The sequence below is a fragment of the Antedon mediterranea genome, chromosome 1 (genome assembly GCF_964355755.1).
Source record: "Antedon mediterranea chromosome 1, ecAntMedi1.1, whole genome shotgun sequence".
Taxonomy (NCBI): Eukaryota; Metazoa; Echinodermata; class Crinoidea; order Comatulida; family Antedonidae; genus Antedon; species Antedon mediterranea.
Window position 1 is genome coordinate 7,707,952 of NC_092670.1, and position 27,996 is coordinate 7,735,947.

The window sequence follows — 27,996 nt, forward strand, 5'->3', positions numbered from 1 at the left end:
AAAATTAATACAGATATCACTTCGGTGGTATTCACAAATATTTTAGGGTTTAAGTGAAACCCTTCAAATTCGTCTTTTTTCCCCATAACTTCTAAGGGCCCTCAATTGCATATGCTTACTTTACCATATTATTATTTGTCACAATGAGAATTTCTCTCATAACCTTGCATTACAATTTTGTTGTATTCTGAATGCCATTTTCTTCTGATTTATCACATAATTCCTTTTCTTCAGCTGTTTTGGATTGTTTGTCGATGTCCCATGTTTTTGACCAGGAATTATATGTATCTTTATATTGTGTTAGAACAAGGATTTGGACGACTTTCTGTTTACACAAATTACACTTTAGTGAATTGAGATATCCTCCTTTCTAACTATCTCACTTAAGTAAAATATTTTGCAAGTATTCATAAATAGGTAGGATAATTTGTAATATTGGATGTGCTTCCATTGACAATAATCATGAGCTATCTGTAGGCATGTTTACTCCTATTTACACTTTCAGTGCTTGTCAGTAGTTTTAAAAGGGTAAACAGGAACACTAATCTATTTTATATACAGTATAGCGCTGATAAATGAATGATCTCCACATCGTATACCTCTTCTTGACGCAAACCACCTTAAAGTGTTGATAAACAAATTGGTGTTCAAAGGAATTACCACTTCTAGATGTAGAGCTTGATTAGTATAGATATACATAATTATCTTTTTATCCGGAGTTACAAGGTTTTGCATGTAATACTGTATTTAATAAGATACAAGGTTTTGTCAGTTAAAGTTATTATGGCTGAAATATAGTCAATTAAGTGACTTGTTGTTCTATCACACATCTAGACAGGCAGACAGACAGATATTCAAAATAATACTCATTCTAAGGTGGCTTTATTATCTGAAAAATGTTGTGTACATTTGAAAAAATAGTTTAGTATGATGATTAAAATTAATGGTGGTATTGATTAACAGCTTACATTCCAGATTATTCAATACGCTTAGTGACTAAGTTGATCATAGAATGCGTGATAATCAGCTGGCATAACAAACTTTAGCTGCTGCAGATGCTGGTACTTGCTTGGCGTTATCTTTCTGCGTTCACTATAAAGTGCTGGTGGCGCGCCCCCGATAGCCTGTAGCCTTGCTCAACGTGGGTGGGAAATCTTCATCCACTTATCAGAAAAGTGAAGCTTATACTGGACAGTTGCGCCGCCTGTATACTTGATACACCTCAGATCAGTTACTGTCGTTTCATCGACCTTGCAACCTGGTCGTATTTCTTTAAAAATGTTGAAGTTGAGATACTTTAGACTGTATGGAGTTGGATTAGAACAAGCCTGTCTCATTATCTCTAGTCGTATGATAATTTTTAGTTTGCGCTCTATTGACCTTTATCTGCGTGTGACCCTGTACTAAAATCTTCTGTATTATTATTTGTACTGTTTTAGCTTTCTCTCTTGAGAATATGTTAGGCATTGGCTAAGATAACATTCCGATTCTGATCCGTCACTGTAAAGAATAAAAGTGTCATACTCCAAATGATTGTACAAGTAGTCGATAATACAAGAAGCGAATTCGCTTGCAGTAAGGCTTCCTTCATGCCAAACGTAGCTTGTGATATCTCGACTCACAATGTCATATATTGTAAAATTATGTACACAAAGTTTTGTCTTGTAATACAATGCAGAGGCTTTCAATCGTGGTGACAGAAGGAAAGCCTGGAGGTCTATCAGGAGTACTAGAGTCTCCTCTGTGCCTTCGTGGGCAAGTGCATTTTGTTTTTCAGCTTTTTCATGTCTTGCTGCCTCAACATTAATTCGGTGTTGCTCCCACTCTTAATCTGATATGTTGGGCCTGAAGAGAGATAAGTTCATTTTGTCAAATTCTTCGTAGAGTAATTTTCAAGAGAGTCATGTTTGTCCCTTGGTCTGGCATTTCTCTTTATATAGTCTATACAACATTGACATGTCAATTATAGGTTCAAGATACAACTTGTACGAACGAGAAGGGAGCTTAGCTAACTTTGCTAGAAACTGATTCCGGAAGAAGTCTCGATCTCAATTGCTTCTAGCATAGTATAAAGATTTTCGAGATGATGTTTCTAGCTGTTTGTAGTTTACACAGCTGGCCCATTGTCTGACCAAGCACTCTCCAATGCCAGTTGTACCCCTTACGTCTTGAATCTGCATCTCCTGTTTTCTTCTGTTTCACTGGTTTCGAATCTACTAGTCCCTGTACCAACACTTTCTTTCTTCCCCAATCCAAGATGTCCCATATTTCATCAAAGAAACTCTTTTTGTCGGCTTCGGTAAATTCGCGACAGTGGCGTTTTTGTGTCTGCTTACATGTGCACATTGGTTTCAAAGAACGCTTATTTGTTCACATTACCTTTTGATCCCATGTATTACTTTCCCTTTTCTCTTAAATTTTGCTGCTTTTTTCGTTTCCATGACAGTGGATTTGCATGCCCTCTCTTTGCTCTTTTTTTAACTGGTGAGTCAGTCGGTGCAGCCTCCCGGTCTGTATTATCATTTGGAGATCCATCAGTGTCATCACCAACATCGGACAGTTCATAATTTGGATCATCTGGTTCATCGTCTAAAGACTCATCAGCAGACTTGGCATTACCATCATCGGATGGTTCATAAGTTGGATCAGCGGATTCATCATCTAAAGACTCATCACCAGTGTCTTCCTCATCTATGTCAGCAATGCCTTCAACACCCTGGGATGCATTCACACTTCCTTCCTGATCAACCTTGGCATCACAATCAATGTTAATGCTTAATATTTGTGTTACAAGGTTTAACATTTGTCGGGTCATCATACCAGTGATCTGAAAGTACAACAAATATACTATTAATTACAATTTGTACTGAGTAAATTTCAAATTGTTTCAGACATTCACATGCATCAATTTGAAAAGAGCATTTTTTGCAGCACTGCCTGCATTTTCTAAGTAAAAGACAAAATTTAACATTTTGCCATGGGGGCCCAAGGAGTGTGAGCCCGCTACTTGCCATCTGCATGAATAAAATTTATATTTAATTCATTCCACATTGCAGTGAAAAATCACACAAAATTGATAGTTTTAACTATAAATAATGATCACATTTAATAATAATTCATTCTCAGAATCAGCAATACTCTGTGTTAACAATAGAATATTGTACGTCTTTACTTCTTTAATACTGTATAATTCTTCACAATCTAACTTCCTAAAACCTACAGTTACTTTGGTTAAAGCTTTCAAAGAGGCTTCACTTCTTTGCTGTATTAGTAATAAAGTATGTGAAATAACAAATAAATATTGCTATTGCTATATTTTACTTACTAAATTCTTCATAATCTACAGTAATCCGATTTAAAATTTTATTTGTAACATTTTCAAAAAAATTTGATGTCGATTAAGAGACAGACTTTTCATTAAGTATTCTCTTCTTTTGTGTGACGGTGTATTCTTCAACAGTCTTTCACGTCTTTTGCAAGAGGATGCTGGTCTGGTTTTCGCAGGTTTATTTGGCGAGATCTGCTTAATGCATAAACTGCATCACAAAAGATAAAGTCCTTATTGAAGATCTAGAACCTTAAACACTTTTCAATTTCATCTGCTTTTTTTGTCCTCATAATTAGCATAATAATTAGCATAATAATTAGCATAATAATATACCATGTGGAAAAAAAAGGTACAGCAAAGCTACTTTTTATCCTGCTTTGATCTTTTTTTTTTTTTCTGCTCGATTTTTATTGGGATTGAATATCTTGCCATTGAGACGGATGTGTGGTGTTGAGTATGCGGTCTAGTCTGTTACTAACATAAACATTCTTGTTGTAATGTAACCAAGTACCATCCGAGTAGTAGAGAAGAGTATATAAACATGTACTTGGCCCAGGGTAGAAGTAGATGGGGTATTAGCAATTTGTTCAACCGAATCATGAAAGGGTTGATCCTGTGGATTGACTTAATTTGAATTATCAGGCTTATCCACGAAAACTTTTTCTACAGTTGAAGCTTGTAGTAACTCTTTGCGAATACAGTATCATAAGGATTAAATGCAGCATTCACCATAATGCATGAAGCAACATACATGTCTTTTACCTGTATTTTTCTTGAGGAACTTTCAACATGCCTTGTTGTATTCAGATTTCAATGATCGGAAAACAAATTTATCCAAAGGTTGCAATGGTTTGTTGTGTGCGGTGGGAAGGAGCACCAACATGGTGGACAAAAAACTTTCTAAACCACATGTCAAACAACTCCGTATCAATGAACAATGATTTGCTGACACCAAAGAGAGAATCGGCAGGAGCATTCTGCATTAAAGAATCGCTCAGTCGCTGGCCTTTAAAAATCAACGGTGACAAATAATCCGCAGCATTTGCACATGCTAGCACTAATACATTGTCACCTCTGTCTCCATTTTTTTTACACTGGATAGTTCTCTATTTTGATCTATCTTGAATCTTTGATAAATTGTGCACCAAACTAAGTCTGGTTTCATCGGCATTATATATCTGTGATGGCTTGTTCTTTAAATCCAAAATTTAAATCTTGCGAACTGCATCTGGATTAAATTGATATTGTACAGTATATACCCATTATAGAAACCCTGCTTTTAGCATTCGCCGTAATGCATACTTGGCCCAGGGTTGCCTGTGGAATTGTGGTTGGCATTATCATCAGTAGAAGTAGATGGTGTATTAGCAATTTGTTCAACCGAATAATCAAAGGGTTGATCCTGTTGATTGACTTAATTTGAATTATCAGGTTATCCACGAAAACGGTTTCTACAGTTGAAGCTTGTAGAAACTCTTTGCGAACAGCATCTGGATTAAATAGATATATACCCGTTGCAGAAAGCCCTCTTATAGCAGCAATCGCCATGATGCATGAAGCAACATATACGTCGTTTAATATTACTTTGCCTGGATTTTTCTTATCTCTTTTTTTAATTACTTTCAAAGGTATTACTTGCTTGTTACTTGATGTTATGGGTCGGTTAGAAAGCTAAATATAGCTTATATGACCCTTCCTGTCTTCTTATAACCAAGATATACGACTCCGGGTGTACACATAATGTTCCAGAGTGTTTATAAATGTGAAAAAGTAAACTTGCAGTCAAGGGACTTCCAATGATCATATCATTGAGGAGTGACTTGAATAGATTTAAATTTGGAGATTTTACAACATTGATTTCTTAGACTTGATTTATCACTTGGTATAAGTAGTGATCCATCGTTAGCAAATAAAGATCTTGGTGTGATGGCCAATCCATAGTTTCCTATTGTTGTTTAAAGTTTTGGCAAGAACTCTGCTCGAGAATGCTGTATGAAAAGAAATCTTGATAGAAGTTGTCTTTGTTCTCTAAGTTTAATGGCCTTATCGCCAACTGAAAACTTTGTTTTATGCATCCATGTACCAAAGCTTTTGATTTTAGCTTTCATTCGGTCCCAAATACTACTACTGGTGTCAATAGAAAGTCGGTTTTGACAAATTGTTTATATAAATCTTCACCGATCTTATCACCTTTCATGATGTCATTCTTTACAGATTATGGTAGAACAAGTGATAAAACTATGTTGTTTCATAGCGCAAGGTTGAGGTGATAGTTTCTTTCAACCTTAAAGCATTCTTCTTAGACACTGTGCCTCCCTCTAGTTGGTAATGTGATGGTGTTTAAGAAAGCCATCTCTCTAATCTTTTACCATCATAGTAAAGTATGGAGCAGTTGCTATAACTCTGTCAATGTACTCTACTACTACGACTACTCTAATCATTATCACCATAACATGCGTAGCAATTTCAGGATTTTTTTTCCTTTGCACATCTGCTTTCAAATTTCTGATTTCATTATCATTAGATCCAACATCAACAAATCCTGTAATGGTTCCACTTTTCGTTGAAAAACAAAAGACTAGACTTCACTTTCATCTCGTCAAATAGCAAAGACATTTCTGTTTTTATATCAATTGGATCATTGCTTATGTTTTAATCCTTCTTTATATGTTTGATATGTTCACAGGAAATTCCAGCACCAGGTAGAGAATATACTGTGTATTGTTGAACCTGCTAGTAACTTTAAAAACTCATCACTCTTTGCATGTGGTGCAACACACCATTTGATAACGCCAGTGTGCCATCGCATTTGTGTTTTTTTTTTTACAAAGCTTCCTGCTGCTGTTTGAACAATAATTCTGATGCTCTCCACTTTAGTATTGCTTCCTTTTTAAAAGGGTTCAGCCTCTTTAAAGGCTTTCTTCATTGCAACAGACTGTGTATTGTTCAGAGAACTCGCTTCCTCGCAAACATGTCTCTTACTTTTCTGTCTGTTTACATTTCTCTTCAAAGACCTTTTCTGTCTTTGTTATAGAGAAGACTTTTCAATTAGATGTCTATGCGCCATATATCGTAGGTTTGTTGATTCGTGCAAAGCATCAGATGTATTCCTTTTACGCTGTTTGAACAAAATGCATCGCAAGTCATCGCAATAATTGCATCGAATATTTTACTGTGTGAGCAATTCACATTTGACGTGCCGTACAGATTTGGAGTTTTGGCAATAGACAGATGTAGACATTTTCCCAAAAGGGCTGCATTCTGTTTCACCACTACAACCTGTCCTCTCAAATATTTTTTTGAATTTTGTTCACCAACATATATCGCCTGTTGTCAACAAATGAAGAGCTGATATGCAAAAGGGCTTATGTCCACTTTATTAATTCTGAGAAAACAGCAAAAAAATGATTAGTAAAGATTACACACTTTTAATATTATCAAATTTAGTATTTAATGGTAGATTTATGGTCTGTTAATTTTTTAAATAAACGGATGTAAGCCCTTTTGCAAACATTTTGCGAAAAAAACACAGTGTCAAAGTAGTAAACTACAATTTGAATCATTTAAATGTAAAACAGTTTTTATTTGTAAATCTTTTGATTAAACCATTAATAACAGATATTTTTATGTACATTAATACATGATATACATGATTTTTTTCATGCTCTATGTTAAAAAAGGTAGCATATTTTTTAACGTCTGCAAGTGTTTTGCTTTAATCACCAGTCTTTTACATTAAGGTCAAGTTTGGCTTCATCTTCCTAATCACTATCACTTCCCATTTCATTGTGGGCCATGTCCGTACAAATAGAATGATAAAAGTCTCTACCTCGTCTATGCTTTACAGGTTTTACAGTATAGGCATGAAGATATCACTTGGTCTTGGCGCACCTTGTTCGAGTCAAAATACATTGCGTCCCACAGCTTCTGTTGTTGTCCGAAATAGCTTCTTTCAGTGTGCTTACAACTTCTGTTTGGGTGTTTATCTATACCAGAAAATGATTTTATGTCAGTGTCATATTGATTGTTAAAAATGCTTGAATGCAATACAAACAAAGTGTTCTATAATAGATTATCCTTTATTTTAAACTAGACTAGACCTAAAATACACACATATATATAACTAGTTATTTCAAGAAATAAAAAGGTGGAAATTTGGCCATTTTTCGACAAATTTAATATTGCCACTAATGCACATTACTCTAACAAAATGGTTTGAAATGCCGAAGTTAACTAAAACTTGTCCATGCGCGCACGCTCATATTAAAAACTCTAAGAATTGTTTCATCAGGAGATAGAAGACAGAATAGGTTGTTTGTCTTCCCTTTGATCCTTTCAGCCAGGTCTGCTAGACTCGTTACCTTCAAATAAAATTTATCTCCACAAACCAAGCACACATCAGCAAATCAAGTGCAGTATCAGGAGTAATTCTTACTCGTTTGGTAAAAGATGTCTTCTTCTTTTGTGTGCACCGCACCAATATTCCTTTACATGACAGACATATATATTCGGGATACTACCCTATGACAAAAGACAAGAAAATTCTTTCCTGGTTTGAACTATGGTAGTCAAGAATTTAAAAATCTACCTATCTAAAAACTATGGTACCTACGCCGTAGAATTGACAATCTTCAACTTAGAGGCTATCCTTGTCGGACAGCTTCATTGCCTTTTTTAGCTGCCATTACATATTTATAATTTCAGTCTATTATTCTGTAATGGAATATTTGTAAATATTTTTTTTGCATGATTGATTAAAAATAAAATGTTTCTTGTTTGTAGAAATGACATTTAAATTAATTTATTTTTTAATCTTCAACTTAGAGGCTATCCTTGTCGGACAGCTTCATTGCCTTTTTTAGCTGCCATTACATAACTATAATTTCAGTCTATTATTCTGTAATGGTATATTTGTGAATATTTTTTTTTGCATGATTGATTAAAAATAAAATGTTTCTTGTTTGTAGAAATGACATTTAAATTAATTTATTTTTTAATCTTGAACTTAGAGGCTATCCTTGTCGGACAGCTTCATTGCCTTTTTTAGCTGCCATTACATAACTATAATTTCAGTCTATTATTCTGTAATGAAATATTTTTAAATATTTTTTTTGCATGATTGATTAAAAAAATAAAATCTTTCTTGTTTGTAGAAATGGCATTTAAATAATTGATTTTTAAATTATATTATTTAACAACAAGATTTGTTCACTTCACTACTTTATATAAAAACAAAATGTAAAAACTAATATTGTTTAAAAATCATATAGTAAATGTGAAAGATAAATATCTAATATACTTTGATTGTTTACCTGGATTATGTGAGGTTAAAAAAAACAAATAAAGTTTCTGAATATTAACGAATAGTTGTTTCAAGGGCGTTTATCTCATTTTGTTCCACATACTGTTAATCTACCATCATTAGGAAATGTTCGAATGTATGTAATGCAATGATTCAATGTATTCTATTTAGGCCTATTCATACTACTGTATATGTATATTTATACTATTCTATTTAGGCATATTTAAGGCAGCATGTTTCTTAAACTAGGAGATAGAATAGGCATTTGAAATCAGCACTGCTGACTCTTATGTCGAGAGAAGCCATTGATCAATGTTAGAACCAACCAAGGTGCTTTAAACTTTCTAAGCTTTGTTTGTATCAAACCTGTTAGTGGCGGTAATTATCGCTCTTGGTTTCAATTGAATAAAATAAAAAATAAAATAAAAAAATAAAATAATGTACCAAATGCCAAAATATTAAAAAAGCTTTAGTTACTTGCTTTTGCTTTTGCAGGTTTAACTTTAATAATTATTTGAATGAATTGTGCCACTTTTTATAACAATGGCAACATGGCCTTTTAGAGTACACTCCCTGGGTTAGACAAGCATCTATGTAAAAATAAACTTAATATAAATATGCTTTATATTGGTTAAATATTCAATCGTTGAATGATAAAGGTATTAAAGTGTGACGTCAAACTACACAGTCATTAATTCTCCCTTCGACACGAATCCCAAAAATGTGGGCAATCAAATCCATAAAGACTCATTCCCTGATCGCATTAATGTAATTTGATATTTCTTTTGTCAATTTTAATTGATGACAAGAAGTTGAATTCTATGTTTTCGCAATTGCCTTAATAATAATGATATATTTATTTCCCCCAGAAGGTGAGACATAAGAATGTTGTTAACATTCCTGAAAGTTATAAAGAAAAAAAATGTGGCCTCGCAACAACATTTCTGTATTGTTCTGTATTTTATTACAAAAATAATGTACACAACACAGACAAGTTTTAGAGATTTCATAGTTTATAATTCTTTAGAGACGTTACTCTTTCACCACATAGTGACTCACAATTTTATAGACAATATTTATGAGTCAATGCATAAAATGCTTGCGTAAACAATATGTAATAAATAAAACTATAAATTGCTTACGTAAGATTTTTTGTTTAGAATTTGTATTCGCCTATTGTAAATATTAACTCATTTCTATTTTTCATTTGTTACGACATTTATTGCTAGTTGTAACAAATTCATATTTATTTATTTTTATGTACGATTTTAACATATTAATCTTAACGTTAAAGCGTTATATGCAGATAAATTATATTTTTTAATGAATGTACAGTAGTGAATATTTTTTTGAGTTTTTGAATTTGATATTAAGACATTGTTTGATTTGTACATAATTATTTAAATCACTAATGTCACACTTTGACCTAAAACCATTTGGATGTATGGCTTTAACCCGAAGATCAAAATGGATCACACACTTTGACCTAAAACCATTTGGATGTATGGCTTTAACCCGAACATCAAAATGGATCACACACTTTGACCTAAAACCATTTGGATGTATGGCTTTAACCCGAACATCAAAATGGATCACACACTTTGACCTAAAACCATTTGGATGTATGGCTTTAACCCGAACATCAAAATGGATCACACACTTTGACCTAAAACCATTTGGATGTATGGCTTTAACCCGAACATCAAAATGGATCACACACTTTGACCTAAAACCATTTGGATGTATGACTTTAACCCGAACATCAAAATGGATCACACACTTTGACCTAAAACCATTTGGATGTATGACTTTAACCCGAACATCAAAATGGATCACACACTTTGACCTAAAACCATTTTTGGATGTATGACTTTAACCCGAAGATCAAAATGGATCATACACTTTGACCTAAAACCATTTGGATGTATGGCTTTAACCCGAACATCAAAATGGATCACACACTTTGACCTAAAACCATTTGGATGTATGGCTTTAACCCGAACATCAAAATGGATCACACACTTTGACCTAAAACCATTTGGATGTATGGCTTTAACCCGAACATCAAAATGGATCAGTCAATAGTAATACAAAGAACAAAGAAACAATTCAACTTTAACACAACTATGAAAAACTAAATGTTTATTGTTAGAAATGTCATTAGGTTTCCTATAAAAATTGAAATCTTGCACTGTAATATAAGTACTAAGCAAGTAGATGTCTAAAATTTAATATCAATATAAATGTTAACAAATGGTTATGGTACACATTAATAGACATAATTTATTTATTTAAAGTGGAAAAACAATCTGCTACGTGGTGCCGTTTAAAAAAAAATAGACCTACTAAAATGACAAAATACATTTCCATGAACAATGTTCCAACGGCGCCCCGTAATAGATTTGATCATTATTTGGTTGAGGTCTGTTTTTAGTATAGTTTCGTGGTTGAACCCCAGAAAGTGTCGGTAGCATACACATGAACCGTTAATTCCTCGACGAGCCCACACAGCAGTATACCACCACGTATGTCTGTTCTATGTTTCCGGTTGTAAGGTTGATGACGTATGCAAGATGGAGTCTTTCTGCTTCGTCACAAGCTGCATTTACAACACGGCTGATCTGTGATTGACAGGTCTCTTCCATGAACCACTGATAGGTGTCGTCTTCTTGAAGCTTTGGGAAAACAATGTTAAACGAAACAATTACCATTATTTTAAATGACTACTTACTAAATATGTTACCTTTTAAGCTTGGTTCCCACTAGGACGCAACGCAAGGACGTAGACGCAACGCAAGCGAGTTAAACAATCACACGCGACTGTTCGAATAATCCATCGCTTGAGATTGGTCAAACCACTTTGCGTTGCGTTACATCCTTGCGTCGCGTCCTAGTGGGAACCAAACTTAAGGCTACGGTCACACGTTAGTAAGTTGATCCAGCGTTCACATAGGCCGAAGTTCCCAGTAATAAGTTCCCAGTAATAATTGTACAGTTTTCTTAATGTAGGCCTGAGCCAAATGAATACTATGTATTCTACTAAGTCCAAAAAAAAAACCGTAACATAAAGTTTAAATGTTTACACGATTACGTTTCAGTAACAGTACATTAAAACCATTTTGGCAGACCGAATATATTTCCCGGGGTAAGCCTATAGTTTTTGAACATTAGTGCATATACACTTGCTTGATTACCAATATGTAATCCCGGATTTAGGAGACATATTACATTTTTAATTTACCTGAATGACTTGAACTAGTGTTCCATTTGAGTCAATTGTTATGAAGACATTATTCCAGCTGTAGACTGGTTCGCAAACCCTGTATGAACCATCACGTCTTCGTCGTGAATCTGACGTGTTACTGACGGCTCCGCCACGTATCTCTGGTAAAGAGTCTTCTTTCATGAAAGCTCCTGATAGATATGCCTTTACTTCGATTCTCTGTCTTTTTGACAGCTTTACAACTGGTCGTTTTGCATTCACCTTTTTCAAAACTCTGTGATTCCTTTCCAAAACTTTAATCTTTCTCTCGTGCTTTTTCTGTAAATAAAAACATTAAAACAAAGGATTGTTTTTATATTATTTTGTAACAATATAAATATATAAGATTTGCTATTTTTGTCCTGTTGCTAAGCTCATATGTTATTATATTGCAGAGGCTCATCGAGACAAAGGCTGTGCCTTGTGAGGAGCCTCTGGTGGGTGAAATATTGAATAAAAAAACAATATAGAATATTGTATTTAATTAATAGTTACTTAAACACTTGTTGTTGAAGCAGTTCGACTGTTTCTGGTATCCGTATATTTTTTTTGTATTACATTTTATTGATTTTTTTATCATAATTTAAATTCACATTGGGAACATAACTACACTATTACTCCTAACAATTTTAATCACTTTTGACATTTTTTTTGCCATTTTATAAAAAAAAAAAAATTAAATGGAGGAAAAAATGATTACTGAAATATTGTTATATTGTTTTATTGTAATATGTGTATTGATATTTATTTTAATCTTATAGGCCCTATAAATATCCTGTTTAATATTTTACTACACAGAGCAATTTTATTCAAAATTTCATTATGTATATTTTACAATTTAATACAGAGTAGGTCGGTCCCCACGAAAGGCAATAATATACAAATAATGAATGTTTATGAGTGCAATGGTATTTGTACCATTACACGAATACAAAACATTCATTATTTGTTTTATATAACATCTAAATAACAAACAAAAATGTTTCAAAAAGTACTATTTAACGATCGTTGAATAGTGCGTACTATTGCACGCCATGTGACCCACATTCGTCCAATCAAATGACAGGAATTTATATAGGTGTTATATAATTCAGGTTAAAACACATCTCGCACTGGACGTGATTAACTTGACATCTAACAAAAATGTTTTGGGTAGTTGTATAGATGGAAGATGTCAACACAAAATGTATTTTACAAAATAGTGATTGTAAAGTAGAAAGCTATTGAAAACATATTTTTTTCATTAAAAACGATCGTTAATTATTACACCTTCTGTAAAATTAACATTTATTAGTAAATGTATTACCAAAGTTGACTTTTGTTCAGTGTCCAGTGGTGTAATAGCGTTAACCTTACACCTCCTCCTGTTATTTGGGTCTATAATGATATCAATATCTTCAATATCTTCTTCGTCTATAGATGTAACATTACCATCTTCTGTAATGTCCTCTATCAACAGTTCTGCTTCGTCCGTGCTGATTTCATCTTCTGTCGAAATCTCCTCTATTTCAATAATTGTCACCGCTGGCGATGTTCTTTCTGTCGTCATCGCATCCTCCCCACGAGTTACATTTCTCCGTCTATTTCTTGCTCGTTGTCTATTCTGAGCTTGCCGCTCATCTCTATGTAGATTTAGATCTTCCTCGTTTTGTCGAATGCATGTGTAAGTTAGGTCAACACAGACAACTATGATAACTAGACATATAGCAGTAACTTTCATCTTGCGAGGTTCAGATACTGAAACTCTGTAAATAAGAAAATTAAGTGTACTTATTCAATCGTTTATTACCAGTAAAATCAAATTTAAATAAAAAATAAATAAAAAAGATACACCGCGATAACGAGAGTAAACAATACTAATATTTTAAAGAATTTGGAAAAAATAGTTAAATATCTTTAACAGAAGTAGGAAAGGTTGGACAAAGTCGCGAGAAAGTATGGATAGCATACAAGTGAAGAAGATTACGATTAATACGATATTAATTTAAAATATTTTGTGGCTCACCATTTCCTTTATTCATTCAATATTTCATTACATAATTTCTAAACATTTTCATTATTTTGTGTTTTTCCTCATTAATATCATAATTTTAACCTTTATTATCATATACCATTAGTAATTATTTTAGATAACAAGGCCAACAGCCATAAGTCGCGTGCTAAAACGCATAGTGATACCGGACCGACAGACAGACCGACCGGCCGACATAGTGAACAATAAATTTCATCAACAGATTACATACTGTAACCTTTGTTTGAAAAGTAATCTGCTTACCTTTTAACTCAAATCATACGATTAAGAAAAGTAACTATTGTAAATCTCTTTTATTAAATTTTATAATGTCGCAGTATGAACTTAATATCAATTTTAGTCGCAGCCATGCAACTATGCTATCATGTTCCAACATAATAATATGATAATCCGATGAGGTGGAAAAACAACAAAATGATATATAACATTAACTAAATAAAATAACATATTTCTGATATTGAGTGACATTTTTTAGCACATAACAGTGTAACCGAGTATTTGTTAGGCCTATTTGTATTGTCTTTTGTGCCAAGCAAAATGAATTTCCATTTTGGAGTGGACCAATAAAATGTCTTGAATCTTGAATCTACACAAGTAAATTCATAGTTTACTAACAAAAGTTTGAATACAGCTTGCTTGTGTAGACTCGGCTACAGTATACTATAACACTATCAAACTTTTGTTTGCAAGCTGTACTGCGGGTTTGCACGTGCTTACAGACAAAAGTTTGAGTGTATATTAAACTTATTATTTTAGTACAATATTAAATCCATATGTTGGCCTCATATATTATTTGGTATCTCCGAGCACCACACCCGGAACTCCTTTTCCCACACACAACCTTGTAACATTGAATTAATTCTTATCTTTATATCAAGCGCATCCTTTCTAATTTTTCATTTTTAATACAGTACTGTATTACCCAGTAATATTATTTTGTATTTATTTTTAAACTCCCCACAATAGTTAATTTCTATTAGTAGCAATGACTCGTGTTGGTGTGGAAAATACAAAAGAACAAAGAATAAGATTTAAAAAGATTTATGTTATTCATTTAAAGAGGTCACGTTTTCATGGTTGGCGCGTACACAGGCAGGAGGGGTTTCTAAGGAGTTCGAAGTGGGTAATCTATATTTAAAAGTAAAACGCATATACTAAGTTGTCTGCGGTTTTACTGGCTGACGAGTTGGGAGTTTCTCTTAATTATTTGATATTTTAAAGTTTCTTCCTCCTAAGGCAGTCTTAACGAGAATATGATAGTATGCAGATGTATGCAGATTTATACTCTGATTTGGAATTTCGGTTATGGAACTTTACACTGAAGTAAACATACAAAAATAAATGTGTACGTCAACATAATAGTTAATAAATTAATTATTGTTTTTAACTGTGATATATTATTGTTCTGCAATTGTAAATAAAACACAACATATTGTTTATTGTAGTTGAATTACAGAGCCTATAAAAAAAACTTACATCAGGTTCAAAGATACAGTGCAAAAAACAACATAACATAAGTAAAAATAATGTGCATGGAATATAGTAGCGATTTATAGACATTTGTGAATTTAAAAAAAATATTAAAGATACCTTGATAATATTTAATAATTTATCTTCATATTTCGTTCAGAATTTCTAAGCGGTTTACAGTTTTTTTTAAGTGATTGTTATGATAATAGTTTAATTAAAATGTTTACAAGTATACAATAGTATAGAGTTAGACCTTCCCTTTTTTTTTTAAATTTCAATAAGCAATGACCACGACTCCTTTCACATAGAGACAATTAATTATATTATTTTCGGACTATTTTTCTAAATACGTTGCATTTACTTATTTTCTTACCATGTATTAATTCAAATCCAATACCTATTTTTTCCTAATATTTAATAAAAAATGAACAGTAAAATTCATTAAATGACTCACCTTCTATCCCGTTCAGTGTTTTTGGGTGTTTGTAGTAATTTGGCCAATCTTCCTTTCACCAATACCTTGAGATAACGCAACACCCTGACCAATGATTTCCTATTATCTTGTTATATCCGTTTTGTGTGCATTAATTAATTCCCGAAGATTTAAGGAAGTTTTTTTAATTACGCTCGACCTGGTTTCTTGACGACGGAAGGAAATGCACTCCCTTGCTTCTTATTAAAACTTTCAGTTTTATTGCTTCACACAAACAATTGCACAATCACAAAGTATTTTACATGAATAATATAATTGTTGTGAAACTATATTATGAAAAACTTCAGATAGACTGAACAATACCGTATCTCGAGGTGTTATAAGGCTTTAGTCAGGTGGTATGTAAATTTTCTTGTTATGACGACATTTTGAAATCAGTTCAGACCTTTTGTTTAACAAATTTGTTTTGTTTGCATTTAGAATACTACGGTGGCTGATTTCCGCCAAAGAAAAACATTATTTTGTAATAATACGGCGTTATAACGCCGTAATTTGGGCGTTATAACGCCGTATTAGGGCGTTATAACGCCGTAATAGGGCGTTATAACGCCCTAATTTAGGGCGTTATAACGCCCTAAATATACAATCTGTTCACACGTACATGCGCATGCGTAGTACATCAACAAACCTCTCGGCGCATTCACAGATTTTAGAAAGTCACGTGGTACATTACTGGCCATCTTTGTGTCCAACTATGCCTATGTTGTGTATGGAGTCGAGTCATGTGCTTAAAAAATGTATAACATTCACAAGGTTTTAAATATCAAAACAATCAATTTGTTTAAAGGCTTTTGTTAAGATAACGCAATCTTAAAGTTACTGCGAAGATGATTTTAAACAACAAAATGTAAAAACAATGCATTACTATAGAGAATCGCTGTACAAAATAAACGCGTAGAGCCAGCCAGAGCCGTTAAATTAAATGGATTAAAGCTATTTTTTTTGTTTAAAATCATCAAAAAATAATGTTATTATTGTTTTAACAAAAACCTTTAAACAAATTGATTCAATCCATTCAAAGCCGCAACTCTTTATGGCTCTGGATTTGTTGATGTACTACGCATGTGCATGTACGTGTGAACGGATTGTATAATTAGGGCGTTATAACGCCCTAATACGGCGTTATAACGCCCTAATTACGGCGTTATAAAGCCCTAATTACGGCGTTATAACGCCGTATTATTATAAAAAAAAACATTTTCTTTGGCGGAAATCAGCCACCGTAAAGTACATAGCTTTTCATCTAGACAAAGACTACAACGCCCATAAGCGGCGTTCTTAGTGGAGGAATATTTAATTACTTTCCATTTAATTGTAAACATTACGTCATTACATTTCAAAGACCATACGTACTTTGAGAGCTCGGATTCTTTACTGTACATTTCTTTTTTGAAAGATTTCTTGTGATTGTTAAACCTAGTTTTAAACTGCCCACCCGTCATACCAATATATGTCTTAGTTTCGTTTATGGTTATGACGTCGGCGGAGTAGACAATTTCAGATGCGAGGCATGAACCATTTAGGGGGCATTCGGGTTTGTTGCGGCAAATGCACGCACTTTCTCGTTCTGTATGGGGGTTCAGTACATTGTGGTTATGCTTGTTAATTACATTTTTTTACACATGGCATACAACTATAGCTTACTTTAACATTGTTCTTATTAAATATTGTATGTAATATACGTGTCCATTGGGAAAATGTTTTTTAATTAATGGTAAAAAGGTTCGTGCGACATTTGTCTTAATGTTCGTACTGAATGGTGGTTTGAACCATATTATGTTTCTCCCTCTGTTTCTTCTTATACCGGATGCGGAGTGGTGGGTGTACAGTAAGTTATCTTTGTGTCCGCTTGTTCGAAGTGCTTCGCTGTATAGTTGCTTGGTGTTTTCGAATGTTTCTTCGTCGCTTGATAATTGACTTATAGCCTACGCTTATTAACTCCTGCCGGGATCTGCTTTAATATCACAGGAGGGTGGTTAGAGGCTATGTTTATGTAAATGGGTTGGTTGCCTGGTTTTCTATATGGTTGGTATTTCCCAGTTGGGCTATTCATCCTTCACAAACTTGGTCAACAAAAGTTTAATCGGTCTCTACCGAGACGATGGTTTGGCGGCATTCAAGAATGTGTCATCCCGTAAAATTATTGAGATAAAAGCAGAGTTATATAAAATTTTCAGTAATTTCGGATTAAAGATAACTACGGAATCGAGCTCGCATACCTCCGCCCCGTCGTAACTGCCCATGGCTACATCGAAGTTACAATCAGTACCGCGTTTACTCCATACCGAGTTTCTGTGGAAGAGTAAATTTTCACGAGAATGCATTATTACATCAATGTCTAGTTTGGGAATACGAGTGTAATTGCTGGCCCAGTCGATTGCCGTGCTTAATAAGTTTAGTGATATAGATGGATAAAAGTCCACTATATCGAACATAATACATGTGTGTCGATGTTTGTCTGTATAATGTTCTTGAACCAGTCAACTACAGTCCTCACGCTTGTTTCGCACTACCTGTACAGTAGCACGCAATGAGGGGACGTAATCCCAACATAGGCCTAATCGAATTGACCAATTGCAAGCGGCCGTTTAGATTGTCCATCTCTTGTCAAAGATGATACCCTTAAGTCCATGTGTTACGTCTTTGTGATGGTAACGGAGATTTAACGTGAAATGGTTAAACTTTTTTTCTATTCCTCCCTTTAAGATATGAGATAGGCATATATCAATTTTCCTATATCATAGATAATTATTAGGCAAGAAAAAACAAATTGTCATACCGTAGGCCTATACATTTTTATTGTTTGAACGCGCCCTTAAATAATGCGTACGTGTTACTTCGTTGACGATAATGTGTTACGCATTGAATTGTCACAAAAATAAAACTATTGTTTTTATAAATATTTCTCTCATGGATTATTATAAGTGCTCTCTGGGAAGTTGAGTTTGAAGTAAATAAAGAAATAAATCTGAAATTGTATACGATAATTGAAATCATGAATTATTCTGTCAACCTGCATACTGTTGTGTCCTTGAACGTTCACTACGCAAAGTAAAAGGGCGCCGCCTATCCATATTAATTTTTTTTCTCATGTTTTATAATCGAACAACGCCCGCTGTCGAAGAAGATATAATTATACAGTATGCATTTGAGAGAACATCTCTCGTAAATGAACACCTTGTAACAATCATTCCAAATCCTGATTTGTTTTGTCATCTAACCAGCGTAGTGCTAGTTGGTGCCTTTATTATACCAGGGAGAGGTATAAAACAATTATTTGTATACCTCCCTGATTATACCTCCATAATAACTTTCTGCCAGTTTTACCGTTTGGTGCTGTATGATAAACCTCCTGTAGGCGATCACTAAATATAATGTTAGACATTACTATTACTAAAAAAACTAATTATTTAAATATAAATGTAAATCAAATATTAGGCCTCTTTCATGTGGTCCTATATCTGCAAGAACTTCTACAGCTTGGTTCCCACTAGAGCGTAACGCAAGGACGTAAACGCAACGCAAGCGTTTTAACCAATGACAAGCGAAGTTATAGACAGTTAGCAATCACAAGCGAATAAGCCATCGCTTTTGATTGGTCAATTCACTTGCGTTGCGTTACGTCCTTGTGTTGCGTCGCTAGTGGGAACCACGCTTAAGAGGTCAAACATCCCGGCCCTGTGAGTATAAGATACACTTTATTCCTTGTCTGGAGGTAATTCAACTGTAGTCTCTCCCTGAACTTAGTGTCTTGTTATTATTGTTTTTTTCTTTATCAGGGTAGCAACCGTTGTCAACTAAGGATATAGTTGAAATTAATTGTACAAATAAGATTATTATTGTTCACTTCTCTTAAACAACATATTTACAAACTTTGTATGTTGAAAGAGAGCGAAACTCCCTTCGAGCTCATCTATGATTTCCCATGTTCGTCGTAAATAATCGAACAATCAATTTGTATATCTTATGAAAATTAATAAATGCATCGGCACCTTTGATTGACACGCCTGTGCTTTTTAATTTGATGTGATGCTGTAAAATATCCAATTACAGTTATCTGGTAAGGAATACAATGTTAAGTGCCTACTAACTAACAATACGATAACAATAAATACGTTGTTTGTCAGTGTTTTCTAGATTAACTGTCGGATATATCGTTAAATAGTTTGATTTTATGTGTTGCAATTTCAAATGAATATTACCACATACGTGGTAATGATACTTATTGATATTTTTATTGTTTACTATCAACTGTAGACATTGAATAAAAGAATGCTTTAATGTATGTAATAATGTTGTTCCGTATGGTATCTAAACATTAGCGAACTTTTGTTGTCACAGCGCAATGTTGGTCGTCTCCTGGACCTCAACCAACCTTTGTCGAGTTGAGGAGCGAGGATACACGTCCCAGTATTTCCGCATGCGCACAAAGACTAACATGACGTAGTTTGATCGCCGTTCTTCACAAAACGTCATATGATCAGCTAATATGCGCAGAATGACCAGCTCAGAAACATGCGCAGAATGACTGTATCGAATCAAAAGTTTTGCGTACTCGCGTCGTCGAAGATCACTATTAAGCTTGGTTCCAACTAGAACGTAACGCAAGGGCGTAAACGCAACGCAAGCGTTTTAACCAATGACAAGCGAAGTTATAGACAGTTAGCAATATCACAAGCGAATAAGCCATCGCTTGTGATTGGTCAATTCACTTGCGTTGCGTTACCGTACGTCCTTGTGTTGCGTCGCTAGTGGGAACGACGCTTTACTGTATATTAAAACTGTAAAAATCCCTCATAAGAATATATTACCCCGTGGAAGTCTGTGCATTTTTGTTTTCACGTGAAAAGTGTAATTGTGTGTGATGCAGTTTACTATTATAGGCCTAATTTTGATATGAATTTAAATGTCCATAAAGGAATGTCAATAAGGTCACGTTTATTGAAACCTTTTTGCAGAATCATTATTATTATTCTCGTTCCTTAAATAGCTGGCATTTATATTTTTGTAATGTTTTAAAAATTATACGAACGCATTAACTTAACTCTTAATTTTAATATAAAATTTAGTAAAATGTACAGTATACAGTGCCTATTTCACTTCTGATGGTATATATTACTTTCACAGCAAAGTTGATACTTACAATTAGCTTCTTCAGATTAATGATTCATATAATTGTCTATCTAACACCAATGCAAATTATTTTATATTTGTCTAATGAAAGATGAAATTGTGTACGATTTTGAAACAAATATCTTAAAATATTTCTAACATTAGGCCGAGTTGAACATTAAAATAATGTAGTTCGTTTTTGTTAAGTACTGTATCAGTTTTATATCGTTCCGAAAGCTTGATTGCTCAAACGATATCCACATATGGCATTTATTTATTGAAACTCATAGCTGATAAGTCTTAAGTGCATTTTAATGTCGTTCGTTTGATCACATGATCTGATGTCGCAATTGCTTATTCTTGGTATTTCTATTGTAGTCATAGTTCCAGTTTTATTAGGAATGATAAAATTATATTTAACGCGTCCAGAATGACATATAAAACGATGGATGTTCTGGTTTTGATCTAATTTGACATCCGTGGCTTTCAATCTTTAAAATCACCGATACAAAAGTCGAGAGGTAGGTCGCCCGAAGAAGCACGTGCCGCCGCTATTCGTTGCTATCTCTACAAATTCTACATTTGATATACAATTCCTGAATGTATCCTAGCCATTCGATTGGTTAATTCCGTATCAAATGTTAGTATATTAGTTCTATTACACGGTAATTGTTCAATTTATTTGTTTTATTACACGGAAGCGTTTTTTGTAAAAATAAAAGTTATGTCAAATATCAAATTCTGTGCCATGCGAAGCCAACGCTGTCTAAAATTGTTGGTTCATTGAAACAGCGGGTTAATTGAATATTACGGCGTGTTGTGAAACAAAACTGTGTATGTTTTGCTTCCGAATGATATGTATGCCTAGAACTCATCATTGGGAGACTTTCCCATAAAAGGAACGAAAAATGAAAAATAACAGACGAGGCGCGCAGAAACCAAAAAAGATGAAAACTCTTGTAGCGAGATTACCTATATAAAAACAAGGCCATATAGATGGCTGCAGTCGCGTGCTCAAGTTAGTGTTTACCGACCGACCAACGGACCGACGTAGTGAGCTGTAGAGTCGCGTTACACGCGACTAATAACTGGGTACCATTTGTGTTCAGAAAATTTGACATATGTATGGGTCATTCTGAAGTGCCACTTTGTTGGTTTCCGAAGTTGTTCTGTTAATACAGATTCTAAGCGCCTACAGAAATAATAGGCGCAGTAAAGTTAACAAGTACTTTGTTATACAACTGCCATAAACGTTTATTTTTACCAAAACAAAATGTATCAACGAACGGTATGATAAATGTGTTTTTTATACGATACAAATAAATGAATCTTAACAAACGATATAAATTATAATACATATTGTATTGATATCAGCCTAATAGGGCATTTAAATCCAGTAAAGTGTTTTTTTTATCGGAGCACATAACGATCACATTTTCAAGAACACAACCACGGGATTACTTAACAAAAGAAAAATTAGGAATTGTTTTTTGAATTACTTTATATGTTTTTATAGTCATATACAAAAACAGTTTTGCTGTATTAATAATTTCTATAAAAATAAATTAGAATTATGAAAACAACTGAAAACAAAAACTAAAAGCGTTAACTCGTTATCGAGGAGAATACTATAACTACGAAGTGTTTAGCCAGTCGTCCTTGGTTGGACAGAATACTATTGATCTAAAAAAAACACGCTTCATTGAAAATCACCGATTCTACACCGATTCTAAAGCTCTGTCTTATACTATCAAACTAGTTTGACAAAAAAAAAATGCGATGTTCCCAAATAGGGTAGTGACATGCCCAAATAGGTAGTGACGTGCCCAAATAGGGTAGTGACATGCCCAAATAGGTTAGTGATATGCCCAAATATGGTATTGATATGACATCATCATGTCCATATATTGGCACATGCACCTTCCTAAAACTATGCACACATAAGCTATATTCACATTTAAAAAGTCATAAAGAACCTTTTACTAATGTATATTACTGTCATTCCGACATAAACATGATTCAAACTTGTTTCAATAAGTTAAATTTTCAACAGTCCCCCTAGAAATTATCAAAACGTCAACTTAAAACTTTTCTTTTCAATTAATAATTGTTAGGGCGCATTATATAACTTACATAGGCCTAGATAAGTAGGAAGTACTTTAAAAAAGTACGGTAGAGTGTAACAGAAAAAAAAAGAAAAATAAGAAAAATAAATCGATCATAATTAGGATGCATGATCAACAAAAATGTTTTGCCTTTACCTGGCCTTCAATTTTGTTGGTAGAAGATTCACAGATTTTACATTTGGCATCTTTAAAATAATATGTGTAATAAAAACGAGGATTATGTGACATATTAGTTGAGAAATAAACATTACGTTTGAATTAATTTATAGTGCTTTATGATTATCAGATATTAAAAGTAGGAAATGAATAACGAAATTGATCTTGATTCGTTAATGTACCATTGCTATTAGAAAATTAATTAAAATAGAACGAATATTAAGTGAATGGATACTCTTAAATATTAGTACTTAATAGGACGGATGATTTCGTCGATCTTTGCGAACAGCTTTTTGATGAATCTTTCTGATGATGAGAGGTTGGTACCGGTACTCCTAATATATCTCATAATAATAATACGGTACGATGCAATCCAAGTTAAAAGGGATCCATTCCAGGTGTAAATAGATCTTTTCCGAGTGTTGATGGATTCTTTACGAGTGTAGGGATCCTCTCCGTGTGTATAATGAATGCTCTCCGAGTGTTACGGATCATCTCCGGGTATTATAGATCTTATCCAGGTTTCTCCTCTTTTATAGGGATCCTCTTTGGGTGTATGTGATCTTCTCCAGGCGTATAGGGATCTTCTCCGGGGGCGTACAGGGATCTTCTCCGATTGCATAATATGGATCTTCTCCGGGTGTGTAGATATCCTCTCCGGATGTATAGAATCCAGTCGATTTAAATCGTGATATATTCTTCCCATCCAATGACAAAACATTCATTGTTTGTTTTTGATTACACCTGTAGGCCTACTTGTCGATTAGTTGATTAGTACCATATATTAACTTAATCGTTTAAAAAAAAGAAAAATACGAATGCCAGGTGATACGAAATCATCTGTATGTGGGTTATAAATATTTAACCCGTAAATTCATACCTTGTAAACCTATCCAAAACATTATTTAGATCTTATTTTTCCTTTTACTTGTATTTCGATTTATAATGTACCGTATAACAATAACATGACAATGAGGGTAATAAGAAAATATTTTGTATAGAGCAGCGTATATTTAATGTACTATTTAAAAAGTAGATATTTTAATTAAGGAACGTGCGTGATCATAACGATCATTTACCGTTTATTGTAGAAAAGGCGATATGTGTTTGCCGATCACCAATGTTGTGCTATTTTTACTTTTTAATCTAGAACCATCTATACAGATATAAAAACAAGTCATTATATTTGGATTTTATTCGTTAATGAGCGAAAATTTAAACTATATGTTTAGGAAATGAGTGATGGAAATGAACTAACCTCAGTGACATCACATTTTTAACAACTCCTTATCATTTCAATATAAACCATTAGCCTAAAAATAGCGATCATTATCAAGAAAAACTCATCCGTAATATCTTTAATGACAGCAATGATGTTTATATATTTTACTAATCATACAAAAACTTTTATATAGTACAAATAATGAATGTTTGTGAGTTCAATGCGGTGAATATTGTAATGAGTTGAAAGATTATATTCAACAAGACGAAGTAAAGTTGAATAGGAAAAACACGCTTCCAAACTACTCCTCCATTCAACGAATACAAATATTCAATTTGGGAGTTTCCCACGCAACGCGTAAACCTTAACTTTAACGTTATATTTCGGATGCAAGCCGAGCCGAGAAGTGTCAATTTTTTGTTTCTTGATAATTTTGTTTACAGTGGGCAGCAGAAAATATGAAATGTTGATAGAAAACCCATATTTATTTTGGTTCCCACTAAGACGCAACGCGGTAAAGTAAGTGAAATTCAAAAAGAAAAGACCAATCACAAATGATGAATTATATAAACTGTCGCTTGCTATTGGTCATTGCGTTGCGTTCTACTAAAAACCTACATCTGAGCACCTGTCTTACGTCATACATTAATACTTTACCATAGCATGGGGCGCAATCGTCGCCAATACTTGTCAGAAAAAGTGATCGTGTGTGAAGTGTTGCCCATTAACCGACAAATACTGCTGTTAAACTAACTTGCTGTAATTGAGTGTGACTAGGATAGCAGTGATAGTAGTCACAAATTATAGTTAAATATAATTTGAAATACTAGGTATAGTATCATCTAGCCATGACATGAAGATATAGTTCAAATAAAATGATTTTAATGAGAAAACGCAATGTCATACGATTTAACTATACTATATGTCACAATAGCGTCATTCATCTTATTTATATTATCATTAACGTAACGTAAATTAAATTTACTATTTTGACAATATTGTTGTCCCTCAAGAAAAAAAGTTGTGATTCTACTTATAGACCTTATACATATAAAACTTATTTTAAATAGTAAGGCAAATAGGGGATTTATTATATTTTAGTGTACAAATATGAATAAGCAGTAACATATACATATTCAACTACTTACTGTATATTAATAGGCAATGTGTTTTTTACCTAGGTCTAGATTCCTGTTGACTTTTTTCAGTCTAAATGAATGATTAGAAACTGTTATTATAGTTTTAATTCGCTAGATGCCGCCAGAAATAGATTGTGTAACCCTTTTTAGGCTAAAATGTGTATATTATGTTTCGATTCCTATCACAAATGCTCCAACAAAACATGATTTATTGTGGCGATATAAAAATGTAGGCCTATAGTTTGTCGCCTGGGCGTCATGAGAAAAATCACACCGCGTCGTTAGTCGAGTCTTCTTCGCCCTCTACACCCCGTCGGCAATTTGCAGCCGTGCGTTTAATTTGACGATTACTTAACATCACCACTATCGGATTTACGAATGCCAAACTGTACGCAAGAAGTGTGGCAACGTGTCGATAATTTGAAAGCAGTAATGACGTCGATATGACTTTGAGATTGAGCAACAAGAAGAAAAGCTGATCTTGACCCCAAAAAAACACAAATAGTAATGACAATATAAAGAAACTAATTATATCATTTGATATTGACGAACATCTGTCAAATCGTGGGTATTGCTGTGATAGAATGACATCAATAGCATACGTATTGCTTCTTTTAATTTTATAGCGAATATGACAGTACACCATCACGTGGAAGAAAGTTGGTACGGCGTATAAAATGACAAAGATGAAAATACTAAATGCCTGAAATTGGTTAATCGTCACCCACTTAACAGTACATTCGTCATTTTCAGTTGCTGAAACTACTAATATTCCGGAAAAGTTTATGAAAATTGCTATTATCCATATACACAAAGTAACGAGTCTACTGAGATTGTGATTTCTTTCGATGTGTTTTCGATGACACCTTGGATGTACCACGTGCACATAACGATCTAGAGTTATGAAAAGCTGTGAAAGTATTCCGGCGATGTTACCAATCCAAAACAACATCGGATAAAACACAAGTAAACAGTAGATGGAGCCCATAGTATCATCCGGTACGTCACTCACTGCAGGAAATGGAATGATACCGACAGACGAGACCAAGTTAGAAAATGTCAAACTTTCTAGGAGACAATATACAGATGTCGGAACTCCGTCTGTCACGCGACGTCTCAGGAACAAGACCAGTAAAAGGAGGTTGAATGTGATACCACAGACTGCCAGGCATATCCTAAAGAGGACTACTAAATCTGGTTCGCTGTATTTTTTTCCCGAGTTTAGAAATACCTCCTCATTGTACCTGTCATCAATCAAGTGCTCCATTGATAATCTTCAAAGAGAGATTAAGGAGAATCGATCAAATGTCTTTAAAGAGTGTTCTACTCAAACACCTTGCGTACATACTAAGTGCATATACATCCTTTATGGTAGACCTTTCTGCTTTCGTACAACAAGATTCCGAAACATGATGTAGTATCATAAATATTTATTGAACTGTTTTATTGCACGCGAACTTGCCTTTAAAATTAGTAAAGTTATTGTTATACACAGAAACTATGCTAATATCCCTACCAGCAATTTATCAACCGTACTTATAATGTGAATAACAAAAGGATGTTATACTACAATATGATAATTTACTCCAATAACATATTTATTAAGAAAATACCAATATAGTTTAATGTATTTCTGTATTTTTTACCGTTAAACAAATATCGCTAAAGTTGATTTGAGGCGCTTTTGAGGGGGTTCGCCCACCTTTAAAAATATATCTTTAAAATCATTATGTATTATGCCTATGTATTGATAACACAGTATTATCCACACAGGGTACGATAGTTTAATGAATAACATAATGAACACACATTAAACTCTTGATTTTTGTAATGGTACTATTTAGTTTAGTTTTTGAAATTTTAAACAATACCCAAGAACACGTACATTCTTTTGCACAGCTCTCGGAGCTCCGTCCTTTTTGGAATGCTCTTCCACAATCAATCAAGAAGAATGCCAACTCTATTGACATCTTCAAACAGTTGCTGAAAACCCATCCCTTTCGCATAACATATGGATTACATGATTTCTACCTGGCTCAAGCCTTTAGTACTTTAGGGAATGTATTATGGTTAGGCGCTATACAAAAAACAATTATGATCATTGTTGTTGTATTTAATGTAGCAAACTAGTACTGTAAAAACAATATGCTGAAAGTAGGCTGAATTTTATTTTCATTGTATGCTATGAACATTATTCAAAATTACTTTATAATTTCGCTATGAATTGTTTTTTAATGACCAGTCAATCAATCAATCAATCAATCAATCAATCAAAGAACACATTTATTTTCAATCATTCTTATGAGAAAATGATTTTTCTTTCATTCTTAATCATAAATTTATTTATTTTTTAT

The 27,996-nt window shown here is 33.6% G+C and overlaps 2 protein-coding genes across 2 annotated transcripts; both read right to left on the minus strand.

Annotated features, from left to right (window-relative positions):
* Positions 1–9,806: 9,806 nt before the first annotated feature.
* Positions 9,807–15,988, minus strand: LOC140055230 (uncharacterized). Its single transcript, XM_072100509.1, has 4 exons — positions 15,849–15,988; positions 13,199–13,637; positions 11,872–12,171; positions 9,807–11,305 (listed from the first exon to the last, which is right to left on the minus strand). The coding sequence occupies exons 2-4, from the start codon at positions 13,610–13,612 to the stop codon at positions 11,117–11,119; spliced, it is 903 nt and encodes a 300-aa protein (XP_071956610.1). The 5' UTR covers positions 13,613–13,637; positions 15,849–15,988; the 3' UTR covers positions 9,807–11,116.
* Positions 15,989–25,677: 9,689 nt separating this feature from the next.
* On the minus strand, positions 25,678–27,036 carry LOC140055203 (uncharacterized). The gene has a single exon (XM_072100461.1). The coding sequence runs from the start codon at positions 26,907–26,909 to the stop codon at positions 25,911–25,913; it is 999 nt and encodes a 332-aa protein (XP_071956562.1). The 5' UTR covers positions 26,910–27,036; the 3' UTR covers positions 25,678–25,910.
* Between the last annotated feature and the right edge of the window lie 960 nt (positions 27,037–27,996).

What these genes read in the sequence shown, in the direction of transcription:
- LOC140055203 (XM_072100461.1), bottom strand. Translation starts at nt 26,909, where the DNA reads ATGGAGCACTTGATTGATGACAGGTACAATGAGGAGGTATTTCTAAAC.
- LOC140055230 (XM_072100509.1), bottom strand. Translation starts at nt 13,612, where the DNA reads ATGAAAGTTACTGCTATATGTCTAGTTATCATAGTTGTCTGTGTTGAC. An exon ending in CTGAACAAAAGTCAACTTTG is followed by an intron (nt 12,172 to 13,198) that starts GTAATACATTTA and finishes TTTTATTTACAG; the next exon opens with AAAAAGCACGAGAGAAAGAT. An exon ending in CACTAGTTCAAGTCATTCAG is followed by an intron (nt 11,306 to 11,871) that starts GTAAATTAAAAA and finishes GTTTTCCCAAAG; the next exon opens with CTTCAAGAAGACGACACCTA.